The 19,987-nt window shown below is 43.4% G+C and overlaps 1 protein-coding gene across 1 annotated transcript in view; it reads left to right on the top strand.

Moving 5' to 3' along the window:
- Positions 1-19,987, top strand: part of LOC138289659 (alcohol dehydrogenase 1-like) — a 455,985-nt gene that overhangs the window by 115,133 nt on the left and 320,865 nt on the right. Inside the window, exon 2 of the mRNA XM_069230191.1 lies at positions 4,442-4,543. Within this exon, the coding sequence (XP_069086292.1) occupies positions 4,442-4,543 (102 nt within the window). The remainder of the gene's footprint in view (positions 1-4,441; positions 4,544-19,987) is intronic.

The following is a 19,987-nucleotide window of genomic DNA, read 5'->3' as shown; positions in this document are numbered from 1 at the left end:
TTTGTGTTTTGGTGAATTCTTGGATTCCTTTTTGGAAAATGTGTCAATTTCATAAAGAGCAGCTTCAGAAGCTGGAGTGGGAAGTTTCATTGTGGATATTCAGAATGAGGTTAAATGAGTCCTTGATGGAGTTGAAAATGACTTTTCAGTCAGTTGTAGTTACAACAGCGATGAGGTCTTGAGCATTCACAAAGAAGTCCTTGTTTACTGACCAATCTCAAGGTTTTAGGAACAGGAATTCTCTACACATTCAAAGTTCAAGTAAATATATTTTTGGAGTAACTGAATGAATGAGATAAGGTGCGTGAATTCCACTTTGAATGTTGCTCTTGGATCAGTCATCTGTAGATCTTGTGGAAGATGGTTGCCTGTGAAGCTGGGAGAGGGCAGTGGCTGTTAAGGAGTTCTTTACAGTAAATACTAGTTAACTTCTCAAGCAATTATAGTCAGAAAGACTTGTAAATGACCACCAATACATTCAAACGTGTTTCCTCTCTAATTATAAAGTTTACTTTTTCCGGAAATGAGGCCACAAAACAATTGTGCTCAGACGTCAATAAGATGGCATTAATATTTGTGCAAGATTTCTGTAAGGTTCCACTTCATCGTAAATAACCACTAATGCACGATCGGAACAATCTTAAAAGAACTGATGCAAACTGTAAATCATGTCTATAATTTTGCCTTCCGGCCTAAATACAGTACGGACAGAATTGCATTGTAATTCACTGTCCTAAATGGAAACGGTGACCTGTTTAATACCTGCTTTACTTGTTCTAAAATGTGTAGTTTTTGTTAATAACAAGCATTGGCATAGCCAATCAGTCTGCCTTTCATGTGTTAACACATGCAGATATATTAACAAATAAGGACCTGATTTAGATATTGGCGGAGGGGTTACTACATCACAACGGTGACAGATATCCTGTCCGCTGAAATCTAAATCCCATAGGAAATAATGTGATTTCGTTTTTGGCGGATGGGATATCTGCCACTGCTGTGACAGAGTAACCCCTCCGCCAATATCTAAAGCAGGCCCTAAGGTCCTCATTTAAGAAAAGTGGTGCTGCACCCACTGCAGCCCCACTTTTCTTGCACCCAGTTGCTCTCCACTAATGCCACCATGTGTGCCCTATATTTAATATACAGCGTACCACGGTGGTAGTTAGGGAACTAGCGTCAGAATTTTTTATGCTAATTTAGTGCTTTGCAGAGTTAGCGTAAAAAATTCTGACCCTAATCCAGCAAAGCACCCAGAGGCCCACTGAAACCAATGGGAGCCTCCTTTTAACGCCTGCTCTGAACAGGCTTTAAAAGTGCCAAAAAAATTATGCAAAGTGCCATTTTTTTGCCCCCCCAATGGGGAAGCACCCCCTTTGCATGCATTATGCCTGGCGCATGCATTGCACCACTTTGTAAATTTGTCGCGCCAAATTTGGACTCGTTAGGCCACATTAGCGTAAAAAAATGATGCTAATGTGCCCCTAAGTGTTTTGCCATATTTTAGCACGTTTGAGCCAGACCTATTGACATTGCTAATGCTGGGTATCTCTGTAGTGAACGTTGCAAGATTGCAGTCCATGGGCTATTTTTAGATGTCTCAACAGTGAACATCACAAGCCTGTAGTGCTAAAGGCTTTTGATCACTGTTCCAAGATTAAGAAAATGCAGCTGAAATTTATCACAAGTCAGATGTAATCTGAATAATACTCAATAAATGAGGCAGTAAGTATATTATATTCAAGATGGACCACAATAGCACAAACCATCAGCAGTACTAAAGAAGTACCTCAGTGGCTAATACAACCAGCAGAAACAACACCAGTGCACATACCATTCAGCAACATAGAAGCACCACAATGGTATGTGCTAGTAGCGAAATACAAATAGGATCACAATTGCACATACAGGCCCATATTTATACTTTTTGACGCTAAACTGCGCTAACGCAGTTTAGCGTCAAAAAATGTAGCGCCGTCTAACGCCATTCTGAAGCGCCATGCGGGCGCCGTATTTATGGAATGGCGTTAGCCGGCGCAAGCAGACCGGCGCTGCCTGGTGTGCGTGGAAAAAAACCACGTAGACCAGGCAGCGCCGGCGTTGGGAAAAAATGACGTTAGGGCGTCTTAAAATGGGGCAAGTCAGGTTGAGGCAAAAAAATCGCCTCAACCCGATTTGCGCCATTTTTTTACGACGCCCAGACGCCATTTCATGACTCCTGTCTTAGTAAAGACAGGAGTCATGCCCCCTTGCCCAATGGCCATGCCCAGGGGACTTATGTCCCCTGGGCATGGTCATTGGGCATAGTGGCATGTAGGGGGGCACAAATAAGGCCCCCCTATGCCACCAAAAAAAATTAAAAAATATAAAAAATTATACTTACCTGAACTTACCTGAATGTCCCTGGGGTGGGTCCCTCCATCCTTGGGTGTCCTCCTGGGGTGGGCAGGGGTGGCAGGGGTGTCCCTGGGGACAGGGGAGGGCACCTGTGGGCTCATTTTGAGCCCACAGGCCCCTTAACGCCTACCCTGACCCAGGCGTTAAATAGTGGCGCAAATGCGGGGTTTTTTGACACGCCAACTCCCGGGCGTGATTTTTGCCCGGGAGTATAAATACGACGCATTTGCGTCGCCGTCATTTTTTTAGACGGGAACGCCTTCCTTGCATCTCATTAACGCAAGGAAGGCGTTCACGCAAAAAAATGACGCTATTTGCCCATACTTTGGCGCTAGACGCGTCTAACGCCAAAGTATAAATATGGCGTTAGTTTTGCGCCGAATTTGCGTCGAAAAAACGACGCTAATTCGGCGCAAACGGAGTATAAATACGGGCCACAATTTTTCTGAGCTGTGTGCTTACAATGAAAAGAAGCTGGTCGATCAGGAACGAGGTGAGAATCTGTGTAAAGTAATGAAACAGATCATAAAGAAAAGTAGGGAATTGTTGGTTAGTATTTTTCATATGTTTTTTTAATGAAAATAATTTCTCATGTTATGTTTTTGCACAACAAAAATGTTTTTCTCTAAAGATAGCACACCTGGTGTAGAGCGTTTACGTACTCAATTTTTAAATAATTCTTTGAGTAAGCATTTTGTATCAAAGGCAGGATACGTTGTTTTTACAAGAAAAAAACTTATTTTCAAGATGGCCTCTGCAATCTGCAAATAGTTTCTGTCATATGCTGAAAACAGTGTACATATTCACTGAAAATAATGCATTTCATAGTTAGAGGAATGATGCAATTATACCAATGGCACTGCAAAGTAAAGCGATATCAAATGAAAAATATTTAATAACTGATGAACTATATATATTGTTAGGATTCGATTTGCTGTATGTTTAGCAGTGTCACATTCAACCAGTGGCATTAAAAAATAGAGCCACAATAGCATATGCTACCCGCTACAGAGGTCACGTTCCAGAGTGTCACATACAACCAGCAAACTTAAAGAAGAATGATTGTGGTACATACAACCTGTGACCCAGAAGGTCCACAGTGGCGTATACAATCTTTGTAATGTTCATAAAGAAAATAAATCATCCAATCAAATTTTGGAATGATATGGGGGGCGGTATGAAGTAATAACACGGATCATCAAGAAAAGTATCTAATGCAGGATATTTGTCAGGGGCTACCTTTAAAGATGTTTTTTTCATGCAACTTTTTTCAAAAAATATATTTTCTTTAGAAATAACACATAAATATTTTTTTTATTCTACTTTGAATAAGGATTTACTTAAAATGCAAAATGTGTTGCTTGCAGAGTAAGAAGCTTATTTTCAAGATAGCTTCTGTGTTCATCATGAGCCCTTGTCATGTGCTGGAAACTATGAAAAAACATACATTGAAATAGAAACAGTTCCAAGAAGACCAAATGGTAATCAAATAGCCAATAATATGAGGTAGGAAATATCAACTATCTGAAGCCCGCTTCAGCTGTGCTGTCAATCCATATTTAAAGGAGTTTCCTATATTTTGAATAGTGGAGTACTACTTGGAATTAGATTGTGAGGTAACATTCCATTTTGATGTTCTACAACAAACGACAAGATTATAAATAAAGCAGAAACATTTTGACAAGAATTTTAGAAATGGGTCAAGTAGTACCCAGGAAAGAAGCTACTCATTTGAATAGTTATACATGGATAACGCTCTTTTTCTGGAAGTTCAGGTTTTTTCAATATACAAGTTCAAAGAAGGGACAATATAATTTAATACCCAAATTGACAACTTAGACAGAAAAGCCAGGTTTGTGTTTCTTACAAACTATTGCAAACATAAACTGACTTAATGTTCTGCTGTTTTTGGCAAGAATTGTGTTTGACAAATCGATACAGCAGCAAATAATCTAAATGATTAATATGAAATGTCAGATCAAAAACATTAAAACCATTACCTCAGCTCACATATTTAACTAACATTTTAATGTATTTGTCACAGATCATCAAGTGTAAGGCTGCGATTGCATGGGCACTTCATCAACCACTGTCAATTGAGGATGTAGAGGTTGCACCACCAAAGGCCCATGAAGTGCGAATCAAGGTAAAGAAAGGATTGTTTCCCTGATTTTTATTTAAGGCCCCCATTTTCAAAATGTGTAATACGTGTTGTTGTTTTCACTTGAAATGATGACCCTTTGATGATGTTTTTTTTAACGTTAGTTGTCACATGGAGAGTTTGATACTAGCCAAGAGGAAATGGTTTGGAAGCTGCCTGGAAGCTGACATGTATGTGTTGATTGGCTGGGGGATGCGTAAGTGCTATTGCTATTGCTGAATCACTACCACGAAAGAGAGCACAGCATGCCAGACAACAAACTAATGGTTAGCAGGTAAAGGCAACAGTTTGTGGGGTCACTTAAGGGTCACATAACTGCTCTGATCATCTCTTGAGAAGGTTCATGATGAATATGTGTGTGAAGTGGTTATTGTCCCTCAACATGATACGTCAACGCACTACTGTTACCCCGTGTGGTACTGTTCTTCCCATTCGGACTAAGCTCTCGAAATCTACTGCTTGCTTAAGTAATTAACTACCTCACAGTTTGACCCTATAAAATGATTTTTGAGCCCCTGTTTGACTGACTCAAGCAGCAGGATAGGTACCATGATCTAACTGTTTTGCTTTCTTCTCCATGAAAGTGCTTGTTAAATGAGTTTCTCAGAGTTAAAAGGGATGGCAGTAGCAGGGATACATCATTCCCTCCGTGATCTAGATCACCATCACACTAAAGTAGCAAGTAATTTGGTCTCCCCAGTCACATATAAAGAACCGTGTTCAACCTAGAGAAACATGTTTCCTTTTGGTGAGAGCTGTAACTATCATTCCATTGTAGGATGCAAGAAAGAAAATGGAGGCATACCCAAGATGACTCCTTGAAAAAGGAATATAAGAATATGATTTGAGTATATCATTTAGAAATTAAAAAGGTTCAGGCTACTTATTACTCTAGCAGAATTGAAGCTGCAGCTAACTCTCCTAAGGAAATCCTTAATGCCTTAAAAGACCTTATTCACCCTAAGGAGGAGCTAGAAATTATGGAGTCCCCGCAGCAACATGTGAAGGATCTTGCAAGCTTTTTTCTAAGTAAAATTCAGGATATTTATGTTTCCTTTCCTAACACCCATACCAGAGACCAGGTAGTGGTTAAACTGGAGGTCAGGGAAGAAATTATTTTAACAAATTTTATTCAGTGCTCCCCACTGGATCCTGCTCCCCCGCAGATTCTCTGTATGGGAATTCCAGTGCTAGGTCCGGTAATTACAAATCTTATTAATACCTCGCTAGCCTCTGGCACTGTACCAGATTCTTGGAAATTGGCTATTGTCAAGCCTCTCCTAAACAAAACTAATCTGGACTCTAAAATACTGTCCAATTACAGACCGATTTCATTGCTACCCATATAATGGCCAAACTCACAGAAAAGTATGTACATACTCAGTTATCCACCCTTATGGAAGAGAAAAAGCTTCTACATCACACCCAGATGGGTTTCAGACCGCTGCATGGGACGGAAACCGCTTTGATTGCGATTACAGAAGAAGCAAAAAAGAGGATGGATAAAGGAATGGAAACCGCCATCATCTTACTAGATTTGAATGCGGCGTTCGACACGGTTGATCTGAATATCCTTAAAGATAGATTACAAGGATGTGGCATCTCTGGAGTTGCACTAGAGTGGATTCTCTCGTTCATTCATGGAAGATCCTTCCAGGTCCTAGATAGATCGTGTACTTCTAGACGTACCCTCAGCAACTGTGGAGTTCCACAGGGGTCTGCCTTAAGCCCGCTACTTTTTAATGTCTACATGTGACCTTTAGCGGAAATTATTGAACCATTTGGACTGAAGTTGGTATCCTATGCAGATGATACTCAACTGATTGTCTCCCTTTCTAACACTCACTCGGACATGGGGACAGCACTGGGTCCCTGTCTGAAAGCAGTTGCGACATGGATGTGAGGAAGTAAATTGAAACTTAATGATGAAAAAACAGAGGCTATGTTTTTTGGGCTTCCAAAAGCCTCCCCTATCAATCCAAGCACATCAATAGGAGTTCCTACTCTCCAGCCCCCTAAATGTCTCATTAAAAGTCTTGGGGTGTGGTTAGATCCTCAACTTTCAATGTCACAACACACCAACAGAATAGCTGAAACCTCCTTTGCTCTGCTTAAAACTTTGAGGAAGGTTCTAATAATACTTCCTTTACTTGCCAGGAGACTGGTTATTCAGGCACTGATAGGCTCCCGTCTGGACTATGACAATGCATTGTTTGTAGTAGCACCAAGATATGTGATTCAAAGGCTGCAGAGGGTGCAAAATGCAGCCGCACGTTTACTTCTAAACACCCCTAAACATCATTCCATACGGGTCGGAATTTCATCCCTACATTGGCTTCCAGTGGATAAAAGGATTCAATTTAAGGCTTTATGCCACTTTCATAGAGCTATATTTAACTATGGCCCTGAAATGCTCAAAACCCTGGCATCTGTCTACATCCCGACCAGACCGCTGAGATCCTCCTCAGCTATGCTGGCCACAGTTCCAACAGAAACAAAAACAATCCTGCCAACAACACAGTCACCCTTGCAGGTTCCTGTGTTGACACTAGGCACCAATTTGTGCGCCGGCACAGGCAGAAAAGACAGAAATGCTCCATATTTCCTTGATGTAGTGCATTCCTGCTGTTTCCTTTTGCCGCAGGGTGGCGCAACAAAGACACTTGCACTTCCATCCTGCGGCAAAAACTCGTAAATGAGTCCCCAAGTATCCAAATTGTGCCCTCAAATTAAGGAAGTGTAAACCTAGTCACAAACTTCACTTAGTATTACATTTTGTAGTACTACGATAGTACTAGAAACTTACCCCAAAAACGGTATTCAGAAACTATATGCAGAGGTCCACTCCTCTGCTTGTCCTATCTTTTTCTGTGCAGAGATCTTCGCACTAACTGTAGAGTGCCCAGGATGCACAGGTATATGTTTTAGTAGTAATTATGGGAGGGACAGGGATAGTGGCTAGAAAATTGAGAATTTATATTACTGAAGATGAAGGGTGTAGGGAGTACTAAGGAAGGGTTAAGTGAAAGCTAATGAAAGGTTTACGGATAGACATGTTCACACACAAAAGAGTCCTATTCATAACCTGCATTTCTATAGTTACTGCTGCCAAAAAGGACGGAAACAGTAGCAAATACACTCCAACTCAGACCTGGAGTAAGCCCTGTATCACACATTGCCACCCACAGCTACTGCAACACCCCATATATAATGTGATGGAGATAGGGACTTAAAAGAGCCCTGTGAGAAATATGTCTGTTGATTGAGGTGGGTAAAAAAACTTTCTCAAGCAACAATCACAATCCTTGTCACGGTGAACCACAAAGCCAGTAAATTAACATGTGCTTAACCCTCAGTTAGCTTTGCACCAAAGCAATGGGTTTAGTATTTATGCACATTCAAACAGTAATAAAGTGAAACCCCACACAAGAAAAATCTCACATAAATTTAGAAAAATTAAGTAAAATTTAAAAAAATAATTTGACAGCAGAACAACGAAAATCCAATTCATAGATCCGGAGTTATGAATTTTGAAAGGTTTTAGTGAAAACTAGCACCTAAAATATTAAAGCACCAACCATGGGCATCTGGCCGTGTAACACCGGGACAAAGTCGGAAAAGTTATGGTCGACTGCGATGTAGCATGGTTCAGAAACACTAAAGCCCAGACATAAGGGCCATAGCGCCCTCTTCCACCATATTAGAGTCATTTTGTTTGCACTAATGTGGCCGAACAAGGCCAAGATCACAGGACCAGATTTACAAAGTGGCACAATGCATGCATTGCGCCACTTTGTAACCCCTTGTGCCACATTATGCCTGTGCCAGGCATAATGTATGCAAGGGGGGCGTTGTCCCATTAGCGGGGCCAACAAGATGGCGCAAAGAAATCTAGAAGATTTCTTTGCGCCATTTCTTCAGTATTTTTAACGCCTGCTCAGAGGAGGGCGATCAAAGGACGCACACCATTGATTACCATGGGCCCTTATGTACTGATCAGGGTTAGCGCCAGAATTTTGGCGCTAACCCTGAACAGTACATCAACAGCATCAAAAATGTTGATGCTATTGCCCTCTATCCTGCGCCATGGTGCATTGTATTTTAAATATGGCGCACACATGGTGGTGGTAGGGGGTTGTTATGGGGCACAAGAAAAGTGGCACTGCACTAGGGGCAGCGCCACTTTTCTTAAATCTGCCCCACTAAGTGAATTGGGCCCAGCCTCGGCTTACCTTCGAACATAGTAGAAATTTTGAAGAAAAATGTCTGAGATGGTAAAGTTCAGTGGGGCAAGGTAGTCAGCGGTGTCTGAGGAAGAGGTGTCATTATTAAGCAGTCGATAGAAAAAGTTACAGTGAATATTTCTATGTTCTGACTTAAGGCCCGATTTAAATATTGGAGGACAGTCTGTTGTCCCGCCATGGAGATGAGTAAATTACTCTGTCTACATGACGGAGAGACCACCGGCCAAATTTATAAATGACCCCCCCAAGAAAGTGGCCATTTATAAAGTCTTGCCAGGAGCTGCCATCACACAAGTTCCAGTCAATGCATATTGCCGTTTGGTGCAAGGCTGCATCAGCATGACACAACCCTGCCTCAAACAGTATTCTTATTTATTTTCAAAAAGAAAATCCCAAAACAGGGTTTTCTTATTTACAATAAAAAAACGTAATGCTCCCCTCTCCCATGGGATTCATCTCCCAGGGTGGGCGGGCATTATTTGGCTTTTACTGTCCCTCAACACCATGGTTTGGCTGGCAGTGATGGCCATATAAAAATGGCAGTACATGTCCTCCCATCCTGTTTGTGTGAGGGAACATTAAGCCGTTCCCTGTCGGCCCTTAATCCATCAATTTGTCAGGCTGTTAGAGAGGTTTAGCAATGGTGGTGACAGACTAGTCACCACTGTAGCCAAACCAAAGATCCACCACATTAAATCAGGCAGGCGTTGTCAAGAACCACAGACTGACCACAATTGAGACAGATCACTGGAAGCCTAAAAGGCATCTTGTCAAGAGAAGCTTACAATGATCCATCACTTCCCTCAACTAAAGAAGACAGAGTCAGGATCCTTGAAAAACTATGACCATAATGAAGTAATCATTTATACAGCGTTTTTCCAGCATAGTAGCCGCCATATTCCCACCATTAAGGTTAGTATTCTGGTCTCGTTGAACATGAACGTTCCAAAGCTTCCAATGTGCTCCTCTGCTGCCAACACAGCACACTTCAACTGTTTCAGTGTCTATTCATCGCGCTCCCTCTGATTTCCTCATTTTTAGTAGCCATTTTTAGTAGCACTGAAAGTCTTTACTCGGTTTGCACACCAGGGCATGCTTACTGGAGTAGTATTCCAGTAAGAAATCCTCAGTCATAAAAGAAATCAGAGACACGCTCTCAACAAGCCTTTTTGATTAAGACTTGCATCACAGGGAGAAGGAAGTTCTTTGACAAGGAAAACAAAACTCAAGTAAGATAACTGTGATATTGAACTGAAAGATACAGACTACTGCTTTTTAAAAAAGAGTTTTGAAAAACATTTGAATATACTGTTTTCAAACAACATACCTCACAAGAAAGGCACAGAGAGAGTCCAACATCTCTAAAATTTATGAAAACTAATATTTGTGAGAAGACCCATAGAGAGAAGCTAATTCTTCAGGAGTTTTAGGTAAAAAAAAACAAGAAGTATATGAATGAATGAGTAATTCAGCGAGAGATTGAACAGTGAATGATTGTTGTGCTTTAGAGTGTGTTAAAGAGAATTAAACCTGTATAATATTATTCCTAGATACTATGTCACCCGAGCACCCTACCAAAAACACAATAGAAGGCAGATACTGATATTGTTTAGAAGATGACATAGCTGACTCTCAGGTAGTCTCTCTTATCTCCTAAATCTGGCCCTTAGTCTCTTTTCTGAAAGTAGAAAATGCCCATCAGTATATGCTTTAGTCTGTATTTAATGAGGGCTCCAGAGCCTGGATACCCTTCCGAAGAGGAGCCACTGAACAGGATTTGTGATGCGTAGAAGAACGTAGAGAAAGCTACTGCGAAGTCAGGCTGGCAATGCTGCTTGGACAGATCGGCCAGCAGGTAGGTTTCGGTCTCCTGTCAGTTCTAAAAAGCATTTTTTGTTAAACTATTTTCTGACTGCCAAGTTTTGGATTTTGGCAGTTTGGGTATTTTTAACACTACTTTCAAGGGTCCAGGACTGGATGGGCAGCACTTGGAGGGCCGGGCTCACTTCAAGCAGGGTCTAGGTACGGGTTCAAGATAGTTGGATGTCCTAGTTGGATGTCCTGTAGCTCAAAACAGAAGCCCTGGGATAAAGCAGCAAGGCAGACCTCCAGGAGCAGGGCAAACTGCTGTAGATGCAAGTCAGACTTCAAGCAGCAGGTCATTCATCTGGTAATAGTAGGGTAGTCCTCTGAAGTACAAAGCTGGCTTCAAAAAGCAAGGCAGTCCTGTATCGTACAAGGCAGTCCTTCGGGGGAGGGGGGTAATTTGCAGGTCCAGGAGTGGGTCTGAGTGTCTTAGTTTTATACCTGGTGCCAGCTTTAAAGTGGGAGAACCTTCAGATCCTTCTAGAGTTTTCCCCCAATAGGTGTGATGGAATTTTCTTCTGCCATGTCCAATCTACAATATGTCTTGGATGCCAAAAGACTAATGTGAAGTCCTTTGTGAGTGTACTAAGGCAGCCCTTTGAATATAAGTGGGGTAGGGAAAAGGTCCGACCCACACATTATGGAAAATTCGGCACATCCTGTCAACCACTAGTCCCTTTTTGGGTCACTGTCTGAGAGAAATTCACAAAGACCAACTGTCAAGTTAACCACAGTTATGTGACCCAGGACACAGGCTGCAGGCACTAAATAGATAGGAGAATACAATGCTGATATTCGAAAAGTGGCATTTTCAGAATTGTGATTTAAAATCTGACTATACTATTAAAAAGGATTTTAAATGACAATTCTTTTGTTACTAAATATATAATTTGTACCTGTTCTCAATCAAACGCTATCACTTACTAAATATAATAAAGTTAGCCCAGTGTGATCCTATGGGAGAGACAGGCCTTGCATTAGTGAAAAAATAATTTAAGAGTTTTTCACAGCCAGGACCTGTAAAACTTAGAGGTACACGTCCAACTTTTTAAATACAGTTCACTCCGCCCTAAGGGATACCTAGGGCTTACCTTTGGTTGACCTAAATGTATTAAGAAAGTCGAATTGAAAGTTTAAAACCACACACAGACTGCAATGGCAGTTCTGAAACATGTTTTAAAATGTTTCTTAGTTGAGTGGCACAATTCGTGTTGCAGACCTTCTAGTTGTATTTCATTTACCAGTCCTGGGTAAATCTTGCACCACTTTATAAAGGACTTAAATGATAAACATGTTTACCATGTTTAGGAGAGTGATCACAAGCACTTTAGCACTGGCTAGCTGTGGTTAAGTTCACCGCGCCTAATGCCAAAATAAAATGAAATTTAGAAAATAGTACGGGTGAAGACAAAAGGTTTGGGGGTGACCGTGCAGAGAGGGCCAAATCTAAAAATGTGTATTACACCTGCATGTTTGACTTAACAGTCAGGTTCTGTCTTCTCTCCTGCGGATTTTGGTGGAGCAAGTGATACAAGATTACTCATCCCCTTGAAGCCATCTGTGCTATTTATAGAGTGACACTATTCTAGATGTGTCTCTTGTTGCCAGCCTTCCAAAGGTGCCTTGGAAGAGGTATGTTTTTAGTGCTCTTTTGAATCTGTTGACATTTGACCTGTATGTTCATGAGTGCTTGTCCTTGAGTGGAAAAAGCTCTGCCTCCTATGGATTTTAACTTATTACAAGAAAGATGATGAAGGTTCCTATCCTGGCTTCTGAAGTTTGTGGTTGGTGGATGAAAAATGATTCTGCTGGAGAGCTTTTGAGAACAATGTTTAAATTGGATTCTCTCCCTCAAGGGTAACAAAGATTAGGGATGCCCTAGCTAACAAAACATGATCTTTTCTGCTTAAAACCCATATCACTGCTAAATAGAGGTAAAAGTAGTCTAGCTTCAAGGTTATTCCAGAACTACTACTAAGACTTTGTGTGCAGCGAGAGCAACAGAAGAATGAGCCTCAGCTGGATGAGTTAGAGGAAGCATCCAATTGTGCCCAACCCTCCTTTATTATTTAAGGTTCTGTTTGCATCAAAGGTAACACTAAAACTTTTTACCTTACGGACAGGTTCCAATTTCTGTCCTCCTCTTGGTGTGGCATAGGCTAGTCCCAGATTTTGTATTATTCAGTGGGAGATACAGTGTATCCAGTCTTCTCTGTCCATTACTACTTTCTGTTGGTTTCCCTGACAAATTTAAGGTGCATCTGGGTATCATCAGCAAAGGATTGAATCACCACCCAGTAGGTGTTAAAAATGGAAAGACTGGTACCAGGTAGACATTACATAAAATGGCAGAATATGGTAGCCCACTGTGTCAAACATTGCAAAAACACAGTTGACAGTTTACCCTGTCACCTGTGAAGCAAAATGGAGTGTCCTAGTAGCCAGTCTCTAAATAACTGGCACAATCTTTGGGTGATATAGCAAAGATGAGGGTTTCCTGTTAAATTGATCCCATGAAGGGACATTATTCCTTTGCCCTTACAGGTGTTACCTTCATGTCTAATGTTAGAAATTGGGTCTCTAGTTGAGAGAGGTTTGCACCCTGTCTAAGTTGGGACCCCAATCCTAGTAGGGTAAGTCAAATACACAACCTAAATTGACCGGTGCTCACACTCTGGCAGCTTGGCACAGAATTTAGGCTTAATTTAAGAAGCAATCTGTAAAGTATTTGTACAAAACTTAAATTACAGTACCATAATAAAAGGATTACAAGAGAATATTTATCTGAGTAAAACAAGATCAAAACGACATAAAGTTAGTAAATACAACTCAAGATTTGAATTTTTAAATTTAAAGAATAATCTAGTGCTTAAAAGTCAATTATGCTGAAAGGTTACTTGAGGTTGCACTAGACCAGAGTAATTCCAAAGTTCAGGCTGACTGGGATGGAGAGAAGGTTGGCTGCAGGACCCACACCGGGCCCACTAAAAAAGTACCTTGCAGAGAGCAAGCGTTGTCAATGAAGATTCAACATGTCGGTTCCTATCCCTGCAGTCGGGCAGATGAGTCATCATCAAGCCCCACAGTCAGGTCCCGTGTCGGAGTCAAAACACTTTCAGTGCAGGCCATGCACTGTTGCTAAGCCACGTAATGATGTTCTTGGATCGGTACTGCATTTTTGTCGAACCTCACAGTTGTTGATTGGCACTGTGTTGGTCTCAAAGGGCACTTTCCGAACAGCGCAGCAGCCTTTTTGTGTGGGCTTTTGATGAAAGACATCTTCAGAGTCCCCTTTCAAGGCCTAGGACTGGATTGGCAGCTCTTGGCAGGGCAGGACTCACATTGGCAGAGTCCAGCAGCTGAAGCAGAGTTGAGGGAAGTCTTTGATGGCCCTGTGACTTCCAGAACAGGTGCAAGCCAGCAAGCCCTTGGAGTCACTTGACTCTGCAGAGGCTGTAGAGAGAAAAGTCCAGTCCTTCACACTCCCAGGAGGGGGAGTCCCTCCTGACAGCACAGCAGTCCTTCTTCCTGGCAAAATGTCCTCAGATTCAGAAGAGTACTGATTTGGTGGGGTTTAGGGTCCAGTACTTGTACCCAGTTGAGCCTTTAAAGTGGGTGAGACTTCATAGAGAGGCTCTTGAAGTGCATACGGTCCCTGCCCTTGCTTCCCTAGCTCCAGACATTCTACAGGGAGTTATTCAGCTCTTTGTGTGGGGGCAGGCACAGACCTATTCAGGTGTAAGTGTCAGCTCCTCCCTTCATCTAGCCCAGGAAGGGCCATCAGCCCGGTGATGGGCCATCAGGATGTGAATGTCACACCCTAGCTCCTTTTGTGTGTGACTGTCTAGAGGGAATCCTCAAAGCTCAGCCGTCACCCACCCCGTATGTGTATTCAGAGACAGGCAGAGACACCGATTGGTTAAAGTTGGAGAATGCCACCTTTCTAAAGGTGTCATTTTCAGACTTTCAACGTAAAATCCGACTTTGTGATTTTAAATTGTGAATCCAGAGACACCATACTTCAAATTTCTGGCTTTTCCGAATTGGTTACACTTAAAGGCTGTTTCAAGGTAACCACAATGTTAACCCATAGGAGAGATAGGCCTTGCAGTGGTGAGAAAGTAATTTAATAGTTTTTCACTACCAGGACATGTTAAACTGAAAGGTACATGTCCAATGTTTTAAATATATTGCAACCTGCCTTTGGGGCTAACTAGGGGCTAACTTAGGGGTGACATAGGTAATAAAAAGGAAGGTTTGGGCCTGGCAAATGCATGCACTTGCCAGGTTGAAATGGTAGTTTAAAACTGCACACACAAGCTCTGCAGTGGCAGACATGAGACATGTTTTAAGGGCTACTGCAATGAGTGGTACCATCAGTACCACAGGCCCAATAGTAGCATTTAATTTACAGCCCTGGGCACATATAGTGCACTTTACTAGGGACATACAAGTAAATTAAGTATGCCATTTGTGGATAAGCCAATATCACCATGTTTTAGAGTACAACGCCCCTGCACTTTACCCAGAAAAACAGGAGGTCAGAAGACAAAAAGTAATGCAAAACCACGCAGAGGATGCCAAGTCTTGCACGTGTCCCTCCTCCAGCTAAAAGTGGGGAGAGCTACCTAACCCCTTGGGAGTTCTCTTCACTAAGGCAGAAGAACCTGGAGAGACAATCAGAATTGGAGTGGTCTGTTATAGAATGGTGCTCCACCGTAAAGTCCATTCCTTGTAGGGAGATAGACAACCTCAACAATTTGGGATTCTTAACCCACATCTGCATTACTCTTCTGAGGGGCCTGTGGTCTGTTGGAACCCCAAAGTGAGTGCTAAACAGATATGACCTTAGCTTCTTCAGCGCCCAGACCACAGCAAAGACACTTTCAAGTGCGTTCCACCTCTGCTCCCTGGGAAGTAACCTCCTACTAGGCACTCTTCATTTAGCTGTGATAGCACAACCCCTATGCCGTTCTCTGGGTGTCTATCTACACCACAAATTCTTGTAAGAAGTCAGGGGACTTGAGCACAGGTGCCATGCACATGGCCTCCTTCAGAGTATCAAAAGCTGTCTGTCACTCCTCAGTCCAGATCACCTAACGTTGATGCTTTTTGGAAGTTACACTCTGTCAAAGGGGCAACAATGGTGCCATATCCCTTGATGAATGTCCTGTAATATTCAGTGAGGCCTAAGAAGACTCTCATCTCCGTCTGGGTCTTGGTGGGATCGCAAGCCAGAATTATTTCAGTTTTGGCCTGGAGGGGCTGCACCTTGCTAACTACCACTTGGTGACCCAAGTAGACCATAGAACTCTGCCCTATCCGGCACTGGTCTTGATAGTCAAGCCTGCCCTCTCCTGAGCCTGAGGCCCTCTTTTAAGTGGCACAGGTGATCCTCCAAGCTAGAACTGAAGACCCCAATGTCGTCTATGTAGGCAGCACTGAGGTTCTCCAGTCCAGCTAAGACCTGATTTACCAACCTCTGGAAGGGTTAGGGGCGTTCTTTAACCCAAAGGGAATGATCCGGAACTGCCCTACATGTATAGGCAATACAGACCTTTCGTTTGCCCCATCTTTCAAGGAATCTGCCAGTACCTAGACGTTAGGACAAGCGTGCTAAGGAACCTGGCAGCTCCAAGCCGATCTATGAGCTCATCAGCTCTGGGAATGGGGAGTGCGTCAGTCCTGTTGACTGCTTTGAGCCCACAGTAGTCCACACAGAATCGGAGTTCTGATGGAGACCAACAATTTGGAGACCTCCTCCTTAATGTTAACCCTCACTTTTTGTCAGACATTCTGTAAATTGTGTTCTGTCAGAGGTCTTGTTTTGCCCCAAATGACCTGCCGGTGGCACATCAAAAGCCAGACCCAGTGAGAAGGCCCTGTAGCACTGGGGGACTACCAACACACATGTTAATCCAGGCTCAGGATCTTTAGGCTCACTACAAAGGAGATCACTCTCCAAGTAGATCAGTTGTTTGCCAAAGGTGTCATCAGCTACCTGGGACTAAGCTTGCTGCCAAAGACCCACAAGAGTAGGGCACTTCTTCTGCACCTTGCAGAAGTGTGACCTGAGCTCCACCTCCTTCCAGATGGTATGCTCCAGATCCTTGCTCAGCAGACACTCCACTGACATGGACGGAGTCACAGCTACCTTAAACAGACCTGAGACCTGACCCCTTCATTCTGAGGGAACTAGAGCCACTGGGTAGTGGCTCTCACATTTGTCATCAGCAACAACTTGGTGGAACACACTAGGAATTTCCTGCTCTGAAGACACCAGATGACACCTGATGGTTGTCATGCTGGCTCCTGTGTCTCTCAGAGCCTCCACCCAACACCCATTTATTGTGACCCCCTGACTGTACTTCCCGGTATTGTCAGGCATGTCGGTTTTCTGTACAATCTCTTTGTCAGCCAGGGACACTAGGGTAACCTCTAAACTCTCCCCAAAACTATCTGATGCAATCTCCTCTACAAACGCTACACTACCCAAACTCACTGACCACCCACTGGTGAGTGGCTGTGCCCCCTTGGGACACTTGTCATCTCCCTTATAGTGCTTTTTTGCTGACATTCATAGTACTTCACAGGAGCCTTCCCTGCAGCCCTAGTGTCAGGGAACTACTTCTTTTTCTTCTTAGAAGGGGGAAGGGGACCCTGATCCATGGAAATAGTTTGGGGCCCTTCAGAGAACTTCTTACACTTCACTCCTTCTTCTGGTAAGGACCCTGCCCACCCTTGTGATGATCCCCCCCAGATACCTTTTTATGGACCCTGGTGCTGACCCAGTGGTTCGCCCCTTTAGCAAGCTCTCTGGGGGTGGGAGCTTACTGGCAACACAGTGTAGGCACAGATCTATAAAACAAAGACTAAGCAGGTGCTCTGTTGCAAACAAATTGTATAGCTCCTAGGGATCTTTTGTCTCTCTATCCTTCACCCAGAAATTCTCCCAGGTCTGTTGGGAAAGCTTCTGACTGTCCCTGACCTTCTTTCTGTACTTTTATGGGGTCAGGCAAAACTTCCTGATGAGGGCTTCCTTCGGGGGGGGGGGGGGATACCTCATCCTGTTTCTCCTTTCTAGGGCGAGTAGAATATGCCTTTCCTCACTTAGAATGTGCCTGCACAGACTAGCTCTGCAATCCTCATCAGGGACCCTGTGCATCTAAAGAGCAACCTCATAGGCCTCTAACCATTTGTCTATGTCATCTCCTACCACAAATATAGACAGCAGGCCCTTGGGTATGTGGACCCTTCTATCAGAGGGCACTGAATAATTGCTGCCACCATCTTGCCTGGACTCACCCCTCCTGGCTTAGATGTCCAGTTCCTCAGTTCCTGACCAACATCATTTTGTTCTCCTCCATGACCAATCAGAGCTTAGACAGCTCCAGCATTAGCATTCTCTCCTCCCTGCTGCCCTCTAGACAGATCTATTTTGTAAAATCTCTTTTTATTATTTTGTAGTAACAACCACAGGTGAATACAGACATGCAACATACATTGTACAAGTAGAAAGTCACTATACATATTCTTCACATTAATCACAAGTACAGTGCATATGACAATACAAAGCGCATGTCAGATGATGATGCTTTCATGCAAGGTGAGGGGATGGGGTGGATTTTCACCCACACTGTGCATGAAATTCGAGGGTTGTACTTGCAGCATCCTGCCACCGGTGGGAGGAAATGACGTTGGTGATCATGAGGCGAGGGTGCAGGTTAATAATGTCTCCCTCCTAATGAGCTGCAGTTAGGCAGGGGGTATATAGGTCAATTGTGCCATCCCTTGACAGTGTGCATATCTGTAGGCCCCAGTCATCCTCCTGGGCGTGTATTGTTCTGGGATTTGATGTTTGTGATGTATGTGTCCTAATTCCCAACCCCTACTGTTGCTACACCTTCAGTGCATAAAGAGCACAACATGCTCGATTCCACACATGCCCACAGTAGTAATGTATTCAGCCACCTGCCAGTGTCAAGGGCCATGGATGCTTTCCATTGCATCACGATCTGCCCTTTGAAATGGTTGAATGATAAGTCAATAAAGCAATGCATGTGTTTGGCCCTGGGATGAAGGCCAAAGAGGCAAGACTCAGGGCTGGGTGTCAGTGCCTGGCCTGATAGGTCTGCTATAGTGGCTGTAATCTCAACACATGTCCATTGTAGAGCGCTACAGTCCCAAACCATATGATAAAACCCGGCGTCCGTCAGTTTGCATCTCAGGTATTTTGGCATAGAAGTGGGATATAGTCATTTAATACGTTGGGGAGGGAAGATGTGCCTGGTGCATATAGTCAAATTACATGAAATGGAATTGAGGATTCAGGGATACTTCTTTTATGCTCTGGAGTGCTTGTGACTAGGCTTTACTATACAAAGGAAGGTTGGAGAAGTGCTCATTTAATCAGGCCCATGCTTTGCTTACGTCAGCCAGGTTGCAAGACAGCTGGGCCTCATGTATGGTCGAGACGGTGCGGTGCACGCCACCATGTGTATGGAGTACCTGGAGGAGAGGTGATTGCGGCAGTTCCACCTCTTCAGCGCCCCCACATGATTCTCACAGTAAAATCAATGGCTTGATATGTTAAGAAATGACCTACCATTATATTGTATGTTTCCACTATGGCCGTGAAGGACATTAGGATGCCATCCTGGAATAGATCACTCTGAGAGTCAATCCCTACAATATCCCATGGTGTCAGGGCAACCTAACCAGCCAGCCCCCATATACCTGGTAGATGATCCAGTGTGATCAGAGGTGAGTATGGCATGATGGGCTTCTGACCATGTACCATCACTGGCTAGCACATCTTTGCCATCGTCATGAGGCTCAAGCCCCTTTGGGGTGGGCAAATATGGTCCGATAGCCAAGTATAGACACCCACTGCACCAAGCCTAGAGCAGACAGCAGTGCACCTAGCAGTGGGTTGAGCATCCAGCCAGCTGGGCTGCCGCATAATATAATTCAAAATTAGGAGCACCCATTCTATCTTCAAGGAGTGGGCATTGTGCAATGGATTGTGAAACCCGCCATTGTCCTGTGCCCCACACCAAGTTCAAGAGAAGGCCATGTAACTCCTGAAAGAACCTCTTGGGAAGCACTATCAGCAAAGTGGCAAAAATTACAGTAGATGGAGAAGGACTATCTTATTAGCAATTGCCACCCGTCCCATTGGAGAAAGAGGGAGTGAACAGCAAAAGTGGAGGGAGCCGCTTATCAATCGGACTGCTCTCCCCACATTGCCCTTCTCTAGGGATCGATCAGTATGAAAAATCTGGACATGGAGGTATTTGAACTTGTCATGACACCACTG

Source organism: Pleurodeles waltl, chromosome 1_1 (genome assembly GCF_031143425.1).
Source record: "Pleurodeles waltl isolate 20211129_DDA chromosome 1_1, aPleWal1.hap1.20221129, whole genome shotgun sequence".
NCBI lineage: Eukaryota > Metazoa > Chordata > Amphibia > Caudata > Salamandridae > Pleurodeles > Pleurodeles waltl.
The sequence above is the reverse complement of the archived record's forward strand: the minus strand, read 5'-3'. Positions and strand labels throughout refer to the sequence as shown.